The sequence below is a fragment of the Rhea pennata genome, chromosome 5 (genome assembly GCF_028389875.1).
Source record: "Rhea pennata isolate bPtePen1 chromosome 5, bPtePen1.pri, whole genome shotgun sequence".
Classification (NCBI taxonomy): Eukaryota; Metazoa; Chordata; class Aves; order Rheiformes; family Rheidae; genus Rhea; species Rhea pennata.
This window is the reverse complement of record NC_084667.1, coordinates 9,849,203-9,872,793: the sequence shown is the minus strand read 5'-3', so window position 1 is coordinate 9,872,793 and position 23,591 is coordinate 9,849,203. Positions and strand designations below refer to the sequence as shown.

Below are 23,591 nucleotides of genomic sequence, written 5' to 3'. Positions count from 1 at the left end.
AAATTGTCGCAAATGGATCAGACACATGCTAATCTGATTGGTAGTATGTGATCAGTATGCAATATCTCAGAAGAAAACTCAAGAGGTCTCAGAGGTGGGAAATACTGGGTAGTTTTCTTCAGGTAGATCTCATCCTGTCTCTCTTGATAGTTCAGAGTTATCAAAGATCAGAAGGGTGGATGTTTATCTCAGCTAGTATTTGACTGTCATATATTGGCAGAACAGATACACGCCAAAGGCTTCTGACTATATGATTCTGTCACTGCTGTCCCTTAGCTGGTGTCTCTGAGATTAAAATTTTGGTGTAAATAGCGCTAGGATAGATGAGCTCTTAAACCACCATTAAGTCAACAAGTTAATTATCTATCTTAGCATTTAAACTCCCTGTAGCTTACAGTACATTCCAGTCAAGGGGCTGGTGAATTTGAGGAGTCTGGGATATACTGTTACTGCCACTGGAAAGTGCAGAGGAAATCAGAAGTAAGGATGGAGGTGGCACTTCGAGATATGTTGCTATTGGGGCTTGTGACTAATCAAGGTTTCGTTATCAGACACTTCTGAATTTGAGCATTTGGGATGCCTGGATTTCTCTGTGAGCCCATCTGGGGTACTTTTTGAAGTGCAGTTACTGAAAGGGAGGAGCTAACTGCGCCCTTTCAAAAAAGGAGGGTGTCCCAGTCTGGAGCGGGACAAAACGGACCTATGTGAGGATTTGGCTTACCGTTTTATTATTGATGATGCTGTCCTCATTAAAACAGCAAGGAGTTGATGAATCATTCCCCTGTATGGGCGTACTGTTGGCAGACAGTCTCTTCCACCCACTGTGTGCTTCTCCGAAGCCTTTACATTATGTTGTGTAGAACTGAGGCAGTTCATGGAGTTACATGGTAGCACTTTCACTAATATTACAAATCCCAGCTTGGCAAAGACCAGCTGACTTTAATATTTAGAATACCACAGCTATTTTAATCAAAATCCCAGATTTAGCCCTTTCATGAAAGCCTTCCTCTTCCAAGTGTGTTTTCGTTTGTATCTGATTTATGATCCCTTTGAACACATTTGCACGATTTTTTGCTCTATCTGTCCCTAGGCAAATTTGATAATGTTGCAAGGTTTCTCAGACTGAAGTATACATCTCATTGATGCTTCTAGCCATTATTTTATTATAGGTATTGCACAAGGAATCATTGTTCTGCATAGAATGGTTCATTCCTGAAAGGAAAACTGAGAGAGTGGAGGGATTTCAGCAGAAATACAAAGTTTTTGAGACTGCAGTTCCAGCTGAAGTTCATGACTGCTTGAGTCAGAAGAGGCTTCATAGCTGTGTGATGTGTCTTATTTCTAGCTTTAGCAAGGAAACACAACCCCTTTGTTTAGCTATTTCAATGCAGTTGACCGTAACCAGCGTTAATAAGCCTTCATTTGTCCAGAAGACTACCTTTCTTTTGGTAGACCAAAGGTGTAGTTGTTGAGTTATATGTAAGCTGAATTCAGAATCAATTAAATAACTGACTAAAGAGTAAGAGAAGGATTAAGCAATATAGTGCAAATATTTTATATAATCGATGACTTAACTTTCAAAACATCTGTGTCACTCTATTGTAAACTGGCATGTCTTTACAAAACTTTTTTTTCTTAATTTTAAATTAAGTAAGATTCAGATCATCACCTGATAAAATTACTATCCTTTATCTTTTTCTACTCATGTTCTTGTGATTTGTGGATTCCCACCTCATCACAACTGCTCTTGATTCCCTTAGCTCGAAGATAGAATTTTTTCAGGCCCTACTCCAGTCTGATTTGAGTTATCTCATAAACTTCAGAAAGCAGGCTGATAGGTTTTCGTTTCAGACACATAGGTACTTAGATATATCCAGTTACATATGAGCTAGTCAGCTAGAGAGGGAATGTTCCAAAGGTATCTTTGAGAGAGGTCTTTTTAAGGATTTCCAATAATGTAATTCCTTAGAGTCTGCCAGGATTTATTTGACTTCCTTTGTCTCTTTCAGTTTTATGGCTTTAAGATGACCTTTATTAACATCAGTAAAAAGGAGTTTTCATCTCATCTTGATATTACAGTTTTAATCAGCACTGATGATGACTTGTGTGTTATCCGGCTCATTTGCCCTTCTCTGCTGTGTCTTTCCTCTTCTCCCCTCACTCCAAATGTTGATCTTCTTACTAAGGTTGATAGGACTTTAGAATTCATTCCTCAGGTTAACTTTTTGTCTATACACTGGTGCTTTTATTTGCCAGTGTTTTCCCTTAATTTCCATCATCTGATTATGATTAATGTTAGTCCTCTCCATTCAAATACATTTTTTACTGAAGGAGTTTTGTATGTGTTTTCTTTATAATTCAGAAACAATAAATCCCAGTCTTGATCCTTTAAATATTCTTATGTGACATATCTGAGCAACCTTTCTAATAATCTTGTGTTAGTAATGCTTGTAGAAAGTATCTAGTATGCCTTAAATGGTCAAAACACTATATGTTTGGGAAAATCTGTTCTAATGCCTTTTTGAAATATGTTAAAATATGTCCAGATATAGCTGTTATTTTCAGATTATTGTTATTATTATTATATATGGGACTACTTGTATAAGATTATTATAAGATAATCACCACCTTGCAATCAGTGATTGTGATAGACATGTACATTGTATAGTCATCATATATTAAATGGCTGAAAAAAATACATTTACTAATACTTTTACACTTTTTTCATTCCATATTTATCTGAAATAATTTCTAAATATTACTTTTTGTAGCATTTTTCTGAATATTTTTGAAACATACAGAAAATTAGCCACAAACTTGTAGTTCCTACTTTGTTCAAATATTGAGTTGAAAACTTAAAAGTATTATTTCAGTTATTTTGCTAGATTCTTTCCTACACCACCATAATGTCCCTGTCTTTTTCCCAAGTATTACAGTTTGCTTGAATAACTGAAGAAATCTCCATCTAATTCTTCAAATTTAAATACTGTGTGTACGTAAGTTTCATTCCGTGTATGGTAATAGTCACATAAAGTTCACGTTTTTAATGGTAAGAGGCATATGTCATAAGAAAATCATCTTACAAAGTGATATGAATTTGAGCTTCTCCAGTGTTGACATCTATTTCTGGTAGATGAATTCTTCCACAAATATCTCTCAACTTCTTTTTGTAGTTTCTGAAAAGCAGATGAAATTAGTTTGCAGAGAATCTTCAGAAGAGCATCTCCAGCCCTTCAAGAAGAAATTAGAAGAGTTCTTCCAGAAAGGTAACCATATTTTTTTTGAAATTATTGGCACTGTGTTTTTTTATGAGGTCTGTCATATATAATGTAAGCTGCTTTAGATAACTGTTGCCTCTGAAAATTTCAACTATCTGTTATGGGTTGTGTTCCTAAAATACTTAATATACATTAATGATCCTAATACACTTAATATACATTAAGAACAATTACACAGATTTTAGACATGACTTGTCAAAGATAATTGTTTCTTTGATCTCACCCATTTTCTACTGATTATTTTCTGCTTTGTTTTTATCATTATTTGTAGGTAAACTAAAGAAGGTTTTCATCATAGAGCAAACTTATCAGATGGAATATAAATCTTCAAGCTTATAACAGATTAGAATGAAAAATAGCCTTCTAGAGAAAGTCCATACATGAAGTAATGGCATATTGTATCACTAATGTGCTCATTAACGCAAAACTAATGTGCTGAGTAAGTCAGATTTAAAGATTTTTCTCTGTGCGAGACTGAAAAAGGCTTAAGGAAATGATTTACCAGGATAGAGTCAGGAGTTACGGGGTCACATCTGAGGGTGCAATTTGTTGATCAGTTCATGACAATATAAATGCAAGTTGCTGCTGCTGAAATGTGTAGCCCTGATACCCTGCTTTCCCAGACCGTTCCCAAATGTCACCTGCGTGTGCCAGCAATAGTGTGTCTGGAGCTGTACAAGACAGACAAAGGAACTGATCATTTTGGGGGGAGCAGTACTTTTTTTTTCTTTTTTGGAGGACTAATGGCTATTTGGTTAGCAGAGCTAGCGCTGTATTTATGATGACTGTATTAAGAAGTAAATATTCTGTATTAAGAAGTAAATATTACAAAACGGCAAGTATTTGTCACAGAATCTTAAATGGTTTCACAATTTGATGTCTCAGAAGAATTATCTGAACATTTGAGTGGAGGGAGAATGGGTACTTACTATTAGTGATCATTCAGACTGTTGTAATGGTTTATGATTTAGCTTAATCCTTTTTATAAAGATCCCTCTAATGTCTTTTAATAACTTTATTTCATGAGGCTATAATATTTAAATAATTTGCTAAATTAAAACAAGATATTTTAAAAATAGCAGTCCTTGTTAAGCTGTACTGTTAAATAAGCTAATATTCTTTCTCACTCTTCTCCAGGCCATGGACATTAATGGATATATTTGTTTGATATATTTTTTCTTTTAGTTGAAAATTTATTTGGACAGTATTAAAGCTGCAAATTTCTTATCACAAAACTTCTAAAACGCAAATATTGCAGTGGGAATCTTTGTGTTGCAGCAAGATAATTGTGTTGGTCTTTCCAACCCAACTGGAAGTTTTTACTTAGAGTAATAGCGCCAAGTTTGGGATATTACAGTATATATTTCTGCAGTATTTTAGGATCTCCAGCATGCTACTTGATCTTACTTGCCACAGTATTGTAGCATATCAATACAATTATATTTTGTATAGATTATTTGATTCATAATGCTATAGGGATTATCCTGTCAGAGCAATTCAGTACTGAATAATGTTTGTATTCTTTTCTCACAAATAGCCAGAAATGCAGTAAAATGTGCTGCTGAAATGATTGGTACAGATCTGGACCACAATTAAATTTTGACAGAGTCTTGCCAAAACCCTAAGCAAATGTTGACTTCCACATTCATATTGCAGATTCTGTAATTCTTATTACACCCTGGATCTCTTGAGGAATAGCAATACTTATCACCTTAGTTCCAAGCCGTAAAGCACCCGGTCCAGTACCTGGTTTCTCTCACTAAGCTGAGGTGCCATGCTTTCTGATGAGTGGAATCTGATAAAATGACCCAGTTGAAAGACCTTGATTGCAATTAGTTGTGCAACATCATTTCATGTAGAAAACCATATTCCTTGCTGTAGCTGACTTGTTTATACCTATCCCAGTGGAAACTGAGATTCTAATTTTGTCCTTATCTGTGTAACAGAAAAATTTATCTTTATATCTGTGAATGGTATATGTATTTTTTAAAGGATAAGATTTCAGCATGGTGTCCTGGGATAGTGAATTCTTTGCATAATTACTAATTTTACTGGACATTTCTTAATGTTTCAGGTCTTTTGTATTCTGAAAAGAGTAAAAACATATGTATGACCTCCTTGTTCATTTTTTCATATTTTTCCTGTGTTCTCCTTTGCTTTATAATTTCATATTTTAAGCTAGCTGGTCATACTTTTATTTTTCCTAATTTAACTTCTCATCTTACGATATTTCTGTTTCTTCTACCTTTTTTTCTGAGATGAGTTGTCAATAGGTACCCATATGATTTAAAGCAGTAAATGAGGCATTATGTCTCCATTGCAGTCCTTCTGCTTTATAAAATAATTTGTTTTACCTGTGCGGTGCTGTGAAGGACACATTTTCATTGATCTGCCTATATTGGCATTGAGAACTTCTCTAGATTCCATACAACTAATTGAGAACTTATCAGGGTGAACCATGATGTCAAATCGTTCCATAATACCTGTCATTTCTTAGCTTTCTTAAGTTTTTTGTGTGAAAAAAAATGTACCTCATGGAAAGGGGTTTGCTGGAATTTATGGAACTTTTTTGTTGTCAAAGAATTGCAGCCTGTGCTTCTACTATAAAGTGCTGAAGTTCTTGATGGTACTTAGCTCCTACAAAAAATGATTGCACAGGCTGAGCTAGCGCCTGAAGAAACAAAGCGGTTTTGTGAAGGGTTCACAGAGAAATGACTGATAGCAAATGAGTATCTCAAAGTCATTGTCGTTGCTGTATTTAGGTGGCTGCTTGTCTTGCGTTTTTCCACATTGATATATTGTTGTAGTAGATAGTTATTTTGAACTATTTGGTGTTTACTCTCAATTCATTAAATAATTAGCTATTAATTTCCTTAAATTATGTTTTAAATTAAATCTATTTTTTTGTAGAATCAACATTAGTACTTTAAAAAAGTGTTTACTGACTTTATATATCCTGCTCCTGCCGTTCCCTGATTTTTTTTTCTTGTTTTTTAGTATGGGTTGATTTTCTTTCTTCCTGTCATGGGCCTGGTGATCTATAGCAAATTAATTATTTTAATTGTTCCATCGTCTCTATCTTTAACTAGTCTTCTATAGATTTTTCTTTTGCTTTCTTTTCTTGTCTATCGGTATTGCTGGCAGCATAGTCAACTGTTAGCAGCAATGGTGTTTGTCAGTTCAGCTGACTGGCAGTAAATGTTCAGCCATAACATCTTTCAGATGTGCTCTGAGTATGTAACAGTAAAGGCAACAGTACCTGCTATAGGTAAGCAGTCTCCTTAGTATTTTCATCAGTGAAAACTGTGCTCTTTCTACAGGTACTTTTTATAGCAAATAACATTTTTTAGTAGGCTAAATGAGATTCTGTTAGAATTTAACTTAGGTCACTTCTACCTAGAATCTAATGAGTTTTACCTTTACATTAAGATAAGATAAGAAGTCAGGATGGTCCTCTGTGCAGCCACTCTAGCCTATGCCTGTGATTTGCTGATAATTCCTATCTGCAAATTATTTATTTGAGTTGTGATCAGTAGTGCAAATCAATGTCCTTATTCTTCTTTGGAATTGATGATCAGTCTCAATCTAGATATGTCTGTGTGATGATGTTGAACATGCAGACACATAAATAACCCTGAGATGATAATAACCTCTTATTACTGCTCTGACAGATCACTCTGTTCAGTCTACTTTGAACAGTGATGAGGAAAAAGATCCCATATCTGGTTACCAAATACTAAGCCATTCTGTTTCACAGTTGATGTTTTTCCATCAAAGATTGGAAATGGAATTCATTTTTTCTAGTGTAGCCTTTTATAGATCGGTAATTCTGGATGGAGAAATCTGCTGGAGCTGGTGGTGAATTCCTACTGTCCTTTGTCATTATTGCTATTTCTGCCTCCTGTTTAGCTTTTCACTGCTGTGCTACTATGACTGGGTGGGTACTTTTCCGTTTGTCTCCAGAAAAAAAAATATCTTTCATCATCTGTGTATGTCTATGAATTACTTGTAAGAAAAACAAACTAAAGGCAAACAGGTCTGCATTGACTTACAAATCAAAACAAAGAAATATTTAATGCTAAAAGAGAAATAGAATCATATAATCACAGAATCGGTAAAGTTGGGAGGGACCTCTGGAGATCACCTAGTCCAACCTCCCCGCTTAGCAGGGTCACCTACAGCATGTCAGGTAGGGCTGCATCCAGGCGGGCCTTGAAGATCTCCAGAGAAGGAGACTCCACAACCTCTCTGGGCAACCTGGTCCAGTGCTCCATCACTCTCGCAGGGAAGAAATTCCCCCTCACAGTCAGGCAGAACTTCCTGTGCTTCAATTTCTGCCTATTGCCTCTTGTCCTGTCACATGGGACAACTGAAAAGAGTTTGTCCCTGTCCCCTTGACACCCTCCCTTCAGGTACTTGTACACATTGATCAGATCCCCCCTCAGTCTTCTCTTCCCCAGGCTGAAGAGGCCCAGCTCTCGCAGCTGTTCCTCATAGGGCAGGTGCTCCAGCCCTCTGATCATCTTTGTAGCCCTGCGCTGGACTTTCTCCAGTAGCTCTGTGTCTCTCTTGTACTGGGGAGCCCAGAACTGGACACAGTACTCGAGATGAGGCCTCCTCAGGGCTGAGTAGAGGGGCAGGATCACCTCCCTCGACCTGCTGGCAACACTCTTCCTAATGCACCCCAGGAGACCATGAGGTTCCTCTCCGCCCAACTCTCCAGCCTGTCCAGGTCTCTCTGAATGGCAGCACAGCCCTCTGGAGTATCAGCCACTCCTCCCAGCTTGGTATCATCAGCAAACTTGCTGAGGAGGCACTCTGCCCCCTCATCCAGGTCATTGATGAAGAAGTTGAACAGGATGGGACCCAGTACTGAGCCATGGGGGACACCACTAGCCACAGGCCTTCAACTGGACTCCACACCACTGATGACAACCCTCTGAGCTCTGCCTTTCAGCCAGTTCTCAATCCACCTCACTGTCCACTCGTCTAACCCACACTTCCTGAGCTTATCTAGGAGGATGCCATGGGAGACAGTGTCAAAAGCCTTGCTGAAGTCAAGGGACACAACATCCTCTGCTCTCCCCTCATCTGCTCAGCCAGTCATTCCATCAAAGAAGGCTATCAGATTGGGTAAGCAGGATTTCCTCTTGGTGAATTCATGCTGGCTACTCCTGATCACCTTCTTTTCCTCCATATGTCTGAAGATGACATCCAGAATGAGCTGTTCCATCACCTTTCTAGGGTTGGAGGTGAGGCTGACTGGCCTATAGTTGCCTGGGTCCTGCTTTTTGCCCTTTTTGAAGGCTGGAGTGACTTGGCTTTCTTCCAGTCCTCAGGCACCTCTCTGGTTCTCCAGGACCTTTCAAAGATGATGGAGAGCGGCCTGGCAACAACATCCGCCAGCTCCCTCAGTACCCGTCGGTGCACCCCATCCGGGCCCATGGATTTGTGGATGTCTAGCCTGCCCAGAAGGTCTCTAATCCTTTCCTCCTCAACCAAAGGAAAGTCTTCCCCTCTGCAGACTTTCTCCCTTACTTCCAGGGTGCAGGATTCCTGAGGGCTGCCCTTAGCAGTGCAGACTGAAGCAAAGAAGGCATTCAGTAATTCTGCCTTCTCTGTATCCCTTGTCACCGGGGCCCCTGCCCCATTCAGTAGCGGGCCCGCATTTTCCTGAGTCCTCCTCTTGCTGCTGATGTATTTGAAGAAGCCCTTCCTGTTGTCCTTGACATCCCTTGCCAGACTCAATTCCAGCTGGGCCTTAGCCTTCCTTGCAGCATCTCTACCTACTCTGGCTGCATTCCTGTAATTCTCCCAAGTAGCCTGTCCCCTCTTCCACACTCTGTGTATTTTCTTCTGTCTGAATTTGGCCAAGAGCTCCTTGCTCACCCATGCAGGTCTCCTGCCCCTCCTGCTGCACTTCTTACTTCTTACTCATAGGGATGAACTGCTCTTGAGCTTGGAGGAAGTGATGTTTGAATACTAGCCAGAATAATTAGCTGGGATGCAAACATTAGAGGTAGATGGAAAGTATTTTTCTCTGAGACATGTCAAAATGCTTTTATTTTCTAATAGTGTCGAACAGAAGTTCAAATATTACCATAAATAATTGTACAAAATAGGAAAGAGAGTAGGACTAATTAACTAGCCCACGAGCCTGGAAGTGAAGGAATTGATCTGGAATTCCTGGATTTGAACACCCTATTTTCTTCAAAATATATAATAGTTTATAAAAACTTCATGAAGAACCACAAGTCACATACAGTTCTCTCATATTTTTCACATGCACCTAATTTAAAAGAAAATCCTTTATTCAAGTTAGTTTAAAAATATTTTAAAAATATATTTCAATATGTTTCTATACATCAGCCTCTATCAGTCTCTTAGTTCTTGTGATTCCCTGGGGCGGTGAAGTATTTTTCCTAGGAAAGAAACTATGCAAGGTGACACAAGAAAACGTTGATAAAAGTAGGCAAATGGCAACAAAAGATGAATCAGGGAAGTTTCAGAGTACATCAGTAAGAATGGAGGATTGCACTGTGCTGCCTTTCCAGGTTTTCCTTTGATACATTTATTGTCTTTGCTCTCAGTTTGTTCTCATTTTCATCAGATTATGCGAGTATAGTGCCCCGAAGACCCTGTAATTATTGAGCCTGTTTCTTCTCCAGTCATTTACATAATAGATTTGAGTTTTTATAATTGGTGGGTAATACTCTGTGTGGCGTTAGAATGCAGGTCCTATAAAGTTCTGCACTGAAGTGCAAGAATAATGCAGAAAACCATCTTGATTTGTGGTATTAGAATAAGTATTGGACAAATTTCAAAAAGTTCAGAGGTTCAGTTTAGATAAGTGTCTGAAAACTCAGCTGCTTTTCTGAAATCAGGAGTTAACTGATAATGCTGAGCATCCATTAAGCATATGCTTTCAGTTTTGTTTGTTTAAAAAAGAGTTGTGGCTGGTTTAAGCAAATGTATGAAAAAATTGCCTGCCAGCTCACAGCAAGTATCCAAAGCTCAGATGCTTTTCTGAAAATTCTGGCTTGAAAATAAGACTGGAACTCATAGATACTCAGGTTTTTCTGACACATATGATTTCCCATCATTTCTGGTCAATGTTAAGTGGAAAATGTAAGAAAAAAAAAAACATTGATTTGCTTTAACTGAACTGTTTACATTTCTGTAATTACAATTAATGCCAATTAAATCTAATACTTGCTGTGTTGTAACAAAAAACACGAAGAGTGTTATGGAGACTGACATTCTAAAATGCTAGAGGGGATAAACTGTACTTCTGCTGATGTCAGTACTGGTTTGTGTAACTAGATGTAATGTAGCCGAGTGCCTTGCAGAGGGAATTAGGTGCCAGAACCCTTAGCTTCTATTCCCAGTTTAGCTATTTGACATATGATGCTAGAATAGTTGGTTAATCTCTTTAGCCTTCAGTTTTCCGGTACATAGAATGTTAAATAATGATACTTGCTATTTTTTATGGTGGAAGATAATCTTTGTAAAGTCTTTTGTGGTTCCTTGATGAAAGACTTCATGTGGAAACTGTGTTAATGCTTCATTTCTCTATTTCATATGCATGATTTTTTTGGAATGGGTTTAAATTATTCCCAAAGTAGAAATAATTATTAATAAATTTAATTTTATTATATGCAACAAATTATACTAATTTTATTAGAATATGGAGATCTAAGAATTACTATACACTTCATGTATTGCCAGTGGAATTGCTTTTTTCCAAAAATATTTTCGCTATGTTTTTCCTTTTAAATTGTCTTGATATGCAAAATGAATTGAATTCATGAAATTAATGATTGGTTTGGAAAATAAACTTTAATTTATAAAATTCTTACTCAGAATTGCTTGAAGGAAAACTACTCTTTGGATACAAGGCTGTCACAAAAAATTAGAATAGCTAAACTAATATGAGAAATATTTAGTAACAAAATACTATACTTTGAAAAGGAGAAGAGAGTATGTTGGTACTGTAGCTGTGAAGCTCACTACAAGGGATGCTGGCAGGTAGCCACTGGTGCTAGTTTTTCATGACCCGTTTTAGTGTCCTGGTGCGTCCTCCCAAGAATAATAGAAATCAGAAAGTGGACAGCATACATAAGAGGGTGACTAGCTTTAATATAATTTATTTACTATTTCCCCACTTGATTATCTCATATTGTCTGCCCATTGTCATAAATATGGGAATATATAATGCAAGTAAATCCAGGATATTGTAAAAACTGGTCCCAAAATCCCCTTTGCTGGTTCCAGGTCAGAAAGTATTTAAAAACTCCACTCTGGGCTCCATGTCTCCTCATTTACTGGAATGTGTAAATCAAAAAGTCTTCAGGCATCTTTGCAGTTAGCAGAGGAAAAGCATAGCTGCCTCTTTTCAATTCTCTAAGAATAAAACATCTTGATGATGGAGACTTTGTGATTAAAGGAATTAATTTCGTTTACAGCAGAGTCTGGGAAGCAAGTAGTCTGATGTCAGGACAAAATAGTTTTTTAAAATCATTATTAACAGAACAAAAAGCTATTTGGGAAAGGCAGATGATCCACTGAAGTGCCTAAGGTAACAGGGGCATGATGGATGGAGGGGGATTTATCAAGGAGTGTAGATTTGCTGAGGTTAATCCCATAATAGAAGAAAATGTCTTGTAGTTAGAATGCTAGCCTGGAACTTGGGAAACTTTGGTTAGATTCTTTGCTTTGTTACAAGTTTGTGTATCTCTTACACTGTATAAGAGATCAGCCTCCTGCTATTCGTATAGCCTGTAGTCAAGAAGCTGTACGACAGAAAAATAGGATAGCAGACCAAACCATGCTGCAGCGTTCTGTCAGCAGGTAGTGCATTTCTCAGACAAGGTTAGCAACCACGTGGGAAATGTCAATAAATCTGGGTTTTACTGCCAAGTGATTTCTTCTCTATCATGTTAGCCAGGTTGCAGTAAGTGGCTGGGCATGCATCCAATTTGTTGTGCCTTTCAGTGTACTTCTGGTGCAGAACAGGAGCGTTGTTCCACGCTTCTTCATTTGCCTGTTTGAATGCAGCATAGAGGATCATTGAAATAGTCCACTGGGAAAGAAGATAAAATCGAAACTCTGTTAAGGCTAGTCCCCTTCACCTGTATCTTAACTGCTTTCTATTTTATATTATTCTAAGGGGAATACCAAGAAATTAAGAAATGTCGTGGAAGAACAATACACAGGTATACTGATCAAAAGTCTTACATCTTCTGGCATGAAAAAGAGGAAGAGCTGTCTGATTCTGTATGATACTTGAGTACTGGAAAATAGATTATCTCCTGGCCTTTTCAGATGCATGAAGCAATTCCACATGAGTTGTTTGCTCTGGGTCACTACAACCTGATGCTGTTACTTCCTTTCTCATTCATGTTTCATGCCTTCCTGCCTTTGTATCGTTTCCACCTTGATAATTTTACTTTCAGAAAAATAATTTCTATTAAAATTTAAGTAACAAATGCTCATTGGATACTGTGATTCTATATTTTCTTACTAATTTGTTCAGTGGTAGGAAGACAAAATAATGATTCGTTACTGGAATCTCTGGTTTGGGGATCACAGAGTTCCTTCTAAGTAACTTGTTGACATATGTTTGACTTTTTTCAAAACAAATCGTTGAAAGCCAGAATCATTTAGACCTTGATTTCAAGAAAGTATCCAGGAAGGTATTTTGATTATTTTTGTTTTTCTTTCCTAATATTCTTACTCAAATAATTATGTTATCACATTACTCTTTACCAGCTTACATTGTTTTCACCCAACTTCACTTCTTTCCGTTTACATACACACCGATACAGAATATGCCATTTTATAGTAGCATTCATATAAGAAATTTACCCTACTAATTTCTCTGTTAACACTACTGTGGTATATTTTGACTGATAGTGTTTCTGTTTCTTGTTGATTATTTCCTATTTGTTCTTGGCTATATAGATACTCCTTGTCTTGAATGTGGTTCTTATGCTGTAGATGCTCATATGTGGTTATTTATTCTGTTTATCTGGTAGTACTCTTTGTATTGACCTAGGGGAAGCATCCTTCCTTTCTTGGTTCGTAGTCTATTTGATTCGAGTGTAGGAGCGTAGGAATTTCTTACATTAAAGCAAGCAAAAGTCTTTTCACTCAAAACTCTAGTGCTTCAGCAATCAACAGTATAAAGTCAAGAATACTCAAAGAAACCATTATCAGTAGCATTTTTAAAATATAACAAAATTTTGTGCTTCTGTCTTACTACTAACAGGAGGTATCCTTATAAAGTTTAATACAGTCAAAAATAAGGAAGAAATTTACACTAGTACTTATTTTCTTTGACAGTCTGACATTACACTGTTGTTTTAAAAACAAATATAGAAATTATGTTTCAAGTCTTTGTTCCTAGCTGTTTGGTTTAGCTTGTATGTACTTTACTTACCTAAAATATCAGAAAACTCTGCAAAATATTTAACATTCTTGCTTCTTTACAACAAAAATAGAACCTTTTGCCAATGAAGGATTAATATTAACAGAAATAAAGATATCATGAAGTCTTAGAAAAAATACTCTAAAACTGCATATAAACTAACTCACATAGTTGTCTTTAAACTAGTAGTGAATTTGTCTACCTTAATCTATATATTGGATCATGATACTTGTGTTCCATTTTATTTGTAAAGCTTTTGAACCTTCTTTTAGTGCTGAATAAACAAAGCAAGAAAATTGAGAATGAATTTTAAAAATCACTGAATTTCAACCGCATTTGTCTTTTTAAATGCAGTACTTAAAAAAACAGCAGAAGAGCAATAGTGTTTAGAAGGATCTCATAGTTGCCCTGATTTTCTGTTACCTGCAATTAATATAGCTGCTTCTGTCAACTAGAAAACATTTTTCTGTGAAGGTAACCAGTTCTACAGGATATCGGATGCTATTGCTGACACTGTGACTGTTCAGTCTGCATATCAATACTGATTCTCCATTTTGTGAATAAACTGTGCAAATATGAAGACTTTTAACTTCAAAGCTTTATCTTCTGTTCTACATATCATAACTCTTTTTCTCCTTCATTTGTTTTCACTGAGATGTTTTATTATCTCTGCCACACATATGCAGTTCTCACATTAAACAGTGTGGGAGGATATTTATGTCCAGTGTCAAACATGAAAAATATGTCATACTTCCTTGCAATGATAATGTTTGCTTAAAACTTTTTATCCTTCCCAGCAATGACATTACAGACCTTGCGAAGTTTGTGTTTAGATGTGGAACGCTGTTTTATATGCCAGCAGCAGAATTACTTTAATCTTTCAAACTGTTTGTGACAGTCATAACTGTTTTCATCATTCAAAGATCTGTGTATTTAAACAGATGAAAGAGTGATTTACATAAATTGGCATGAGCCTGCGAAGCACAGATCCTTATTGCTGTGGTACTTGGAGATTTTACAGTTAGACAATAGCCTCAGTCCGTAAGACACCAAATAAGGTGTCCTGGAATGTGATTGTATCCATATGCCTCTAACTAATGCAATATTGACACAGGGAGCTGATTCAAAGAACAAGAGTTTGCTCTGAAATGAACATGTTTCTTCCCATGCTAGCAGAAGAATTACCAGCATCAAAGTTCTGAAAATTGTTAGTTGAAAATACGACTTTTCAGAAATTTTTCAATCAGTTATTTTTGAGACAGGCGTACATCTGATTGCTATGATCAGTTCCACTGTAATCACAAATTGCTATAAAAATTGAAGGGTTAAATTCCACTAGAATGCAGAATACAAATGTAATTTAGGAGCACTTATAATTAAATGTGCAATAAGTCATCCTCTGTTGGAAGCCAGGGAAAGAATTTCTGAGACCACAGTTCCTTCCAACTTTTTTTTCAGTTGGATTGTCTGTGTTACACTGAATTATGGTGGCTGACCTAAAATCGTTGGCATTACATAACAGAGGAGGATTTCCTATTAATGGCAACTGAGTGACAAAATGAATGTTAGTATCAAAAATGATGATATATGTGATAGTTATAACACGCATATCTAGAATTACTGATACCTTTATTATAATCACTGTTAGCTTGTCTGCAGTCTAACATTTTCTTCTTAAATTCTTATCAACATCCATATTTTCTATTCAATTACTGTGGATTTTTTCCAGCACTCATTAAAGGCCTGTAAGCAAACTGAATCTTAGGTCATATGTGTTGCATTTCCATAGGTATCCTGTTAGGTTGTTCTTTTCGTGCTTTCCTCTTCTTTACTGTATTGTATTGAATTTCCTGCATGATCTCCAATTTATCTATTTAGTATCTTGTTGTGTCTCACTATTCTCTGCAGCTCCACATTAGAATGCAGCTGGATTTGCTCCATCTCTTCCATGGCACGTCCTGGTCTTATAACATCCTATTTATGCTGCTGTTGAAAGTTATTGTACTAAGAGAATTTAAAAATCCCTCTGCAAGCTTTCCTTGGCAAGAAATCAGGATACTTGCTGATTAATTATTTTAGATTATATTTTCAGTGAGCAAGTTGCTTATATGAATGGAAGAAATTACTGCAAGGAAAGAACAGAGTCACAAATTAGAAGGGATAGAAGAGATTAAGGTCCTTATTTAAGTAGTGAAAGACGTAAACACGCTTTTTCTCAGAAGACTTTCGTAACCACTATCATACTGGTCACTCTCTCCTCGTGTTTGTCCCTGACCTCTGTAATTTCAGATGATACCCTATGGATCAAGTTTGCAAATACCTTTCACTGTAGCATTTCCTGCTTCTGGTTTGTTGATCATTTTTCTCAACCATGTTTGTTACCTGTGCAGACAATGAATATCCTGTTTTAAAGTTTTTCACAAGGGATTGATACAGGTATGTGTTGCTGAAAATTTGAGCAAGAAAATGCAGCTCTCTGGATTAGGATCTATAATGGTGTAAGCTATAGTTTTCTTTGTGAAACAAATAATAACAGGTGAAGTCTGTACGCCAGACACGAAGTAACCATCAAAAAGAAATTTTTTTTGAAGACATAAAGACAAGTAAATTTGACATCCAAACTTGATGAGTAGGGTCTAGCAGAACCATTTATTCTGAGAACAAAAGCAACCATCACAGTATTCTTAGGGTAATTCTGAGACGTTTGAAGCTAGTTAAAAGACAAAGGACCAGGACGCTACTAAACTCTCATAGTTGGAGAATGGCAGAGTAAAAAGATGATCCAGTGTGATTACAATTGCCATATAAGACACATACTCCTAAATCCAAGAAGCGTCCCTGATTTCCAAAGGTCTCTTCAGCTTCTCTTGCAAGCTGTACATTCTTTGCTGTGGTATCTTTATGTCTAAATACTTCAGATGCCAGGGCAAGGTATTTAAAATACTTTGCACTGAAATGCAATTTCAGTGACTTTGTCCTGGCTGTTTTGGTCAGCCTTGAAGGCTTACTGCTTATCGAATTATGATCGTATCATTCCCTTGGATTTTCTTGCATTTCTGTATTTTTTACCTTCACAGAGACTAGGCTTCTTCTGAGTCATGTCTGGCATGACCTGTCATGACTGATGTTCAACACTGTTCAACGCCACAAATAGCTTTGTTGTGAAGCTTTAAATTCTAGTACGAGTATCCTAATTCCAAGAGTTTTCGTCCTAGTACTGAAACTTAAAAATAATTCATCCAATTTTGGGATCCTGCTAAATACCTTTGTTTTGTGTGATTTCCATTCTTACAGGAATGTTTTTTCCTGAGCACTTACAGTGCTTCTATGTGTCAGCGTACCAGAGGAGCAGTCAGTGGATTTTTTTTCTCTTAATAGATGTATGAATGGAATTGGAACTGTATTTCTGTCAGAGCGTATAAATCAACCCAATCATATTAGTTTCAGGAGTTTTTTAGCTATCTAATCTTTATCCAAAGTCAGCTAGTTTCAAAGAGTCTAAAAGTAAATAGAACTTCTTTGCAGCTACTGTAGAGCATAATTTGGGATATAAATAATTGTACAAAGCATGTGTTTAAAGTCTTTCATCCTGAAAAGACTAGGCAGAGCCCGAAGATGCCTGCCTGCCGGCGTTGCCGCCTCTGGAATGGAAGGTGGTGGCCGGGAGTTCTGGTGCCGACCCGGGCAAGCAGATCTGACCAGGGCAGGAGGGTAGCCTCGCTGGCCAAGCAGGAGCACGGAAACGCTTATACACGTGGAAAGGAAAAACTGCTGTATAAAATCTATCTGTTCTGATTGTCTGTGATGTTAGCAGTGCAGTTAATCAGTGTTTTTGACGCGATTCTGCACCTTTAATTTTTGCCCAATGGGCCTGGCCCAGGTTTGACTGAACTCATTTAAGTGACTTAAACTTGAATGGGTGTTGGATACTTACTTGTGTGTAAGGTTATTTAAGCTTTCCACATCAAGTACTCCTTCTTTACATGTAATTAGGCAGCTCCTAGGACAAAGAAACTCCAGGCTTGATTAGGAGAACTAACTCTACATTTTTAAATGAAATTATAGTTGGTAAACTTTGGCTTTTCTTTCTTTTAAATGTCAGACATTATCCACTTCAGTGTAATTTCAGGTTGTTCGGGGTTTGATATGAACAATGAACATAGTAAATTGCCTTAAGATTTAAATTTGCTTTTTAAATTTGAAAATTTCCCAAAATGTTGTATAGTAAGTTGTCCTGTTCAATTTTTGGTGTAAAGAAAATTCTGTCATTATAGATCTTTAAATTCCGAAATATATTATTAATTTTATTCTGCAAACAGTTTTATAAGTCCATTCAAGAGGGTTTTTTTAGTAGAGCAACAAATTAAAAGGAATTGAGTTAATTATGACTGGGTATATCACATTAGAGTGAATTTAGATACAGTGTTGATATGGTTTGTGTAAATTGCCATTTTCAGAAGTGTTTGTATCTTTTAACAGTTGAGAATTAATCAAGTGGTAGTAAAATAAAACTTCAGCGCTATAACTATGTAACTTTTCTACTAACATTTCAGTGTTTGAATTGTCTCCATCTTTTAGGATTTTACTTCAATGATTCTTTTCATATATTTCTATTCTTTTGTTTCCTTTTTGCAATGGCCTTCTATTATATTGAGTGAAGGTCATTTTCAAGAGCTAAAAGGTAACAATAAGCCGTGAGGTGGCAATAAAAGCCCAAAGGTATGGTGAAAAGAAATTCTGCAGCCATGGCCTTAGCTGCTGCTGCACTCATATTGCATGATCATATTATCTAATATTAATATTATCCTCTTTATTTTTACATGAGGAAAAATATAAGCAATAGAAAAACATATACATGCATACGTTATGGGGAAAAACCATCAGGATACTGCAGCATGGAGTCCAACACAGAAAACAGGCAAATTGTAAAAGAACAAAATAGCATAGGGAGAGGCAATAATAATTATTATTGTTGTTGTTATTTTCCTGGTCTCGGTTATGCTACCACATGATTTTTTTTCTTTGCTGCGCTGTTTTCATTTATTGCTCTCATGATGGTAGTATCTGAGTGCTTTGTAGGAGTGAATTAAGCAGCATGACTAATGTGTGTCATGCATGTTTTACTTTTCCTCTCATCCTTTCCCCATAAGGAAAATTATAGGGCTTTGATTTAGAGATTTTAAAAAACATATATTTTGCTATGTGTTTATTTTAGAGAAGGGAAGCACAGAGAAGTGTTTGCCTTGTACTGGTGGTGCTGGTTTGGTGTTTCTTGTTTTTTTGGTTTTTGTTCTTTGTTTTTAAAAAAAGTCCATTAAAAGAATCCTGGCCAAAAAACTTCTTAAAACTTAGTATACTAAAAATGCGTTGCTTACCTCTGTATTTTGTTTGTGGCAAAAAGGAGAAGTATTGCAGGTGCGACTTTGCTTTTGTTCTACATTTTGTTTCAAATTAGAGGTCTTTCAAAAGTCACACTTAGCTAATTTTTCCTGCTCAAGGCTAAGTTGTAGAAGGATTTTGAGTTAAAGATAAGAATTGAATTCACTGGTAGTGTGACAACAAATCATAAATATTTGTGATTTTGTAAAAGAGGTTATTTCATTTTGGTTTAGGAAATTATTACACTTATGGTTATGATTTTTTAATCTGACTATCAAGTATTTCTGCATAATATAACTATATAGTCCAACAGAGTTGTTTTTTCTATTAACATGTTCTTTAAGTAGACATTAAATAAGATGTTAAGTCTTTTTAAAAAGACATAGGTGATTTTTGAAGAATATAAGTTATTTTGTCACTATGTTTTTTTTTTCAATAGAATCCTATTTATATTTTGTATTTCCCAAGCTGAATCTTAGGATTTCATATTGAATGTGAGCTTTTATAAATGGGAAGTTCATTGGCTTAGAATTCAGAATTTTCTTAGAATAATTTCTCTCTCTTGTATAAGACACACCATTGTTTTTTCTTAAAAAGGATTCTTCTAAGAATCAAATATTAATTAAGGAATTAAAAAAAAACTTTGTAATATCAATAAGCTTATTAATAGGGTGGAGAAGAAACCGATAAATTTATTTCTGCTATGTTTCAGAATTATTAGACTTTTTTAAATGTCTAATGCCAGCAGTTAGTTTAGACTTTGTTTTCATTTTGGTTTGATTTACCTTTAAATGTGGGTAGCCGTGTATTGGCTGATCAGTTTGGGCTTGAGGTTCCCCCCTCCTCGGCATGTCTGTGGGGCAGAGCCGAAGGGGGAAGGTGACTGTCACGCTTCCAAGCAGCACGTTTTTAGAAGGTCAGAATGATTAAACTCGTTCTCAATAACGTAGTTTTTCTATTCGTGCTTTTTATTGACAGCCTTTGTTTCTTAAAGAACCTTCATTGCTTCTTTTATTTAAACAAAAACGCAGCAAAGAAACAGATGTGTCCCATATAAAATATGCAATAAATCTTGTCTCGCAAATTCTTTGCTCTGAACTTTCTGACAGAAACTGTCAAATATCCACTTTAATTCTGGTATAAAATGCTCACTTTGTGTCATGGCGCCAACCACCATATGCTGGAATAAAGTCAGTAACCAGCAATAAAAAAAGGCAGCACGCGCACCTTTGAAACCGTACGAGCAATCAGCGGCGAGAAAGGTCCGTGTAAATCTATGGAGAATTAATCTCAGCTTTGCCACTATCCTGCTGTGCGTTTACAACGAGACTTTGCTCCCGACCACCGCGAGCGGCTTGCTCTGCCGAAGGAGCGTGTCCTAATGAGGGGGAAAGGCGGGAAAACAAAGCCGCGGCCTTGAAGGCCCCTCCGGGCCGCGGCTCCGCCGGGAGAGCGCGTCCCGGCCTGCTCGGACCGGGCGGGCCGCTGCCCACCGCCCCTTGCCGTCCTCTCGCTGCTCCGGCGACGCCGATCTTTCCTCAGCTCAGTCAGCGGGAGCGCCTTCAGCTCCGTAAATCGCGGTTGTCCTCCTGCAGGAGCAGGCGGTGCGGTGGCTTCGCTCTCCTAAAACGTCTCAGGCCGCCGGTTTTGCAAGCTTTCCTGAAATTAGCTTCGTTCCGCTGGTGTAATTACCTGTTCTTTCCCCCCCAGGGGAGCTGCTGGCTCGCCGCCCAGTTAACGCGGTGTTTTGGTGTTGACGTCTATCTCGCGTTTCCGAGAAGACCTGGTTCCCGTTGGTGATAACAGCCGTTCATCCTGCGTTCAAACGCATCATCTTTGATTTAAAAATGTGCTGATCCTTAATGTTTTTACTTCTGCTTACAACAGAAGATCGTAGCGACAGTAAATCTGGATGGTTAATTTTCCCAAACACAGAACAGATTGGATTTAACCTTGTTCTGTTGGAAAGGATTAGAACTAATTTTCCAGTTCTGTAAACTGTTTAGATATGTTTAGTCATCTCAAAGAGATTAATCTGCAAAAACACATTTGGAATTAGACCACAACACTATAGGAGTTTATTAAAAAGAAATTAGAACTGTAATATATTTCTATACTGTTTAAGCACTAACAGGCTTTAAAAACTATTTATTCTCTGGAGCCACAAGGATGGGAGGATGAGAGCTTAATTCTGGCTAAACTGCATCTTAATAGAGTGCAGTTCATAATAATTTAATTGGAATAATTTGAAAAATGTACTGCTGATCCTTGCATTATAATTAATAACTGCAGAATACTGGAAAAATAAGATCAATGTTAGTTCTAATTTGAATGAAACATTGACTTTTTGTACAAGATAACTGAAAAAAAACTTTAATTTGGATATCTACTCTTACAGAATATTGTAAAAGCATCGTATTGAGAAACATAGATACCTGCTGAGAGAGCTGAGAAAATATGTATAAAAAGTTCTTTTTTAGTTGTTAGTTCTAATGTTCCAGTAAACTGACCTTTGTCAGTGCGTGTGTATGTACACAAAGGTCTGTACTTTGTATGCTTCCGTAACATAAAAAATACTAAACGTTTTAAAATGCTTAAAATTTTCTTCATATTTAATGTTAATTAGTCCTTGTCTAGTAGTCCTAGTCTACTTGTCTAGTAGTCATGATTACTTATCAGAAAACGTAGTTGAAGCTAACTTTTCAAGACTGCACAGAGACCCTTTATGTGATGGAAACATTTGTACATTTTCATCATTGAATGTGGGTTTCTTAGTTTAAAAACAATTTTTGTACCACTGCAAAGGAAAATAAACTTGTAAGGACTGGTTCAGGGAAGCATGATTAAGACCTCATGGACGCAAGTGTTCTGAAGATTGTTTTGAAAGGTTTTAAGATGTCTATACCAGTATTTAAACCATCTAAAAAAAAATGCATAGCCAAATCCTGTGTTAAAAATGTGACATTTTCTAATTTAGAGAAGAGGTAAAGGAAACAAAGCTTATGGGATCATACTGACCATTGTTTGTTCCCCTGCCAGTAATTTTTTAATGCACTGGCCAATTTTTACTAAATGTGATGGAGTTAGAGGTCCTAAGATATTAAGCTCTTAAAATCACAATAAAAATACGTGACTAAATGGAGAACTGTGACCCTATTAGCCTTCCAAGGACAGAAAGGCTGAGTCTTGAACTCATCCCTTATTAAGCATTAATGAATCCACCTGGAAACTAACCCTATTGTGCAGATCCATAGTAGACAAGTTTCATTAGTTCCTTTGCTCCTGGAACTGCTTGTTTAGCTCATACGACTGAAGAAAGATCTGTTGCAGGATGGGGATAGGAGTGTTTGTTTAGGGGGTTTTGTGTTCTAATAGGATAGAATAGAAAACTGTGTTAACATACAATGAAATGCTTAGGTGCAGTTTCCAGGTTGTCTGTTGAATTTCATGAGTTTGTAAAGCCTTCAAATAAAAGGTTAGTGACTAGCTAAAGAACGTTAACCAAATAATACATTTTAGAAAAACTAGCTGCTAAGACTCTGTTTTTATTATTTTTGAAATATAACATTGTTATCAGACCAAAAGCTCCTATGTAAGAGTGATGGCCTCTAGCCATGTTAAATAATCTGTATTCGTATTGGGTATGGAGTTTTCTAATTAGAAATTGAAAACAATCGAAAAGGAAAACATATCACACTATTCTCTCGTTTGCTATGTTTATATATGAAGTTAACTCTTAAGTAATAAGATTTCTTTTGTGTAGAACTAACTCAAAAATAATAGAATGTGGAAATGGCAGGAAATTTAGTCTTTATGATACAGTGATATACAGATACAGCTTGAGAGATACAGGTTTTTCTTGAGTATATTCTTCCTAGAACAAGACACACAGTATTTTCAGGACCTATGCCAAAATTTCTGACACTTCATAATTTACTAAAAACCCTTAAAGTTATTTGGAAAGCCTCTTCAAACTTTGAAGTATAACTCTGAAATTACAGAATTCCTTTTTTCTGTGAGAAAAAAGTTTTCATGTCTGAGAACTTCTTTACCTTCTGTTGTTATATACTTTATTAGGTGGTGTCTTTTCTAGAAGTAAAATGAACAGCCTTGAAATTGTATTTGGTCTGTATGAACTATGAAGCTTTCCATTATCCCCATACCCTATGATATCACATTCAAAACTGAATTTCCATGTCTTTAACAATTCAAAAACTCAATTTTCATACTCAATATCTTACTTATTCTTGTCGAGCCATGTTTTCAAAATACAGTATTTTCCAGTTTAATAAATTAAAAAAGGGGGAAAAAAAGAAAATAGAGATAACTTTCTTCCATTCTCTGATTTTACATCCTCTTGCATTCATATGTATATTTTCATGAACACTTGTTTATTTGCATATGACATTTGTTAATCTCTTTAAAAGATTCTGTTCATTTGATTTTCATTCCTTTAAAATTCACATTTCAGGAAAGTAGATTCTGGCAAGTGTCAGATACTGAAT

At 36.5% G+C, this 23,591-nt stretch overlaps 1 protein-coding gene across 1 annotated transcript in view; it reads left to right on the top strand.

The window, feature by feature from the left end:
• FMN1 (formin 1) overlaps positions 1–23,591 on the top strand; it is a 141,663-nt gene that overhangs the window by 97,039 nt on the left and 21,033 nt on the right. Inside the window, exon 13 of the mRNA XM_062577077.1 lies at positions 3,174–3,266. Coding sequence (XP_062433061.1) covers positions 3,174–3,266 — 93 coding nt within the window. The remainder of the gene's footprint in view (positions 1–3,173; positions 3,267–23,591) is intronic.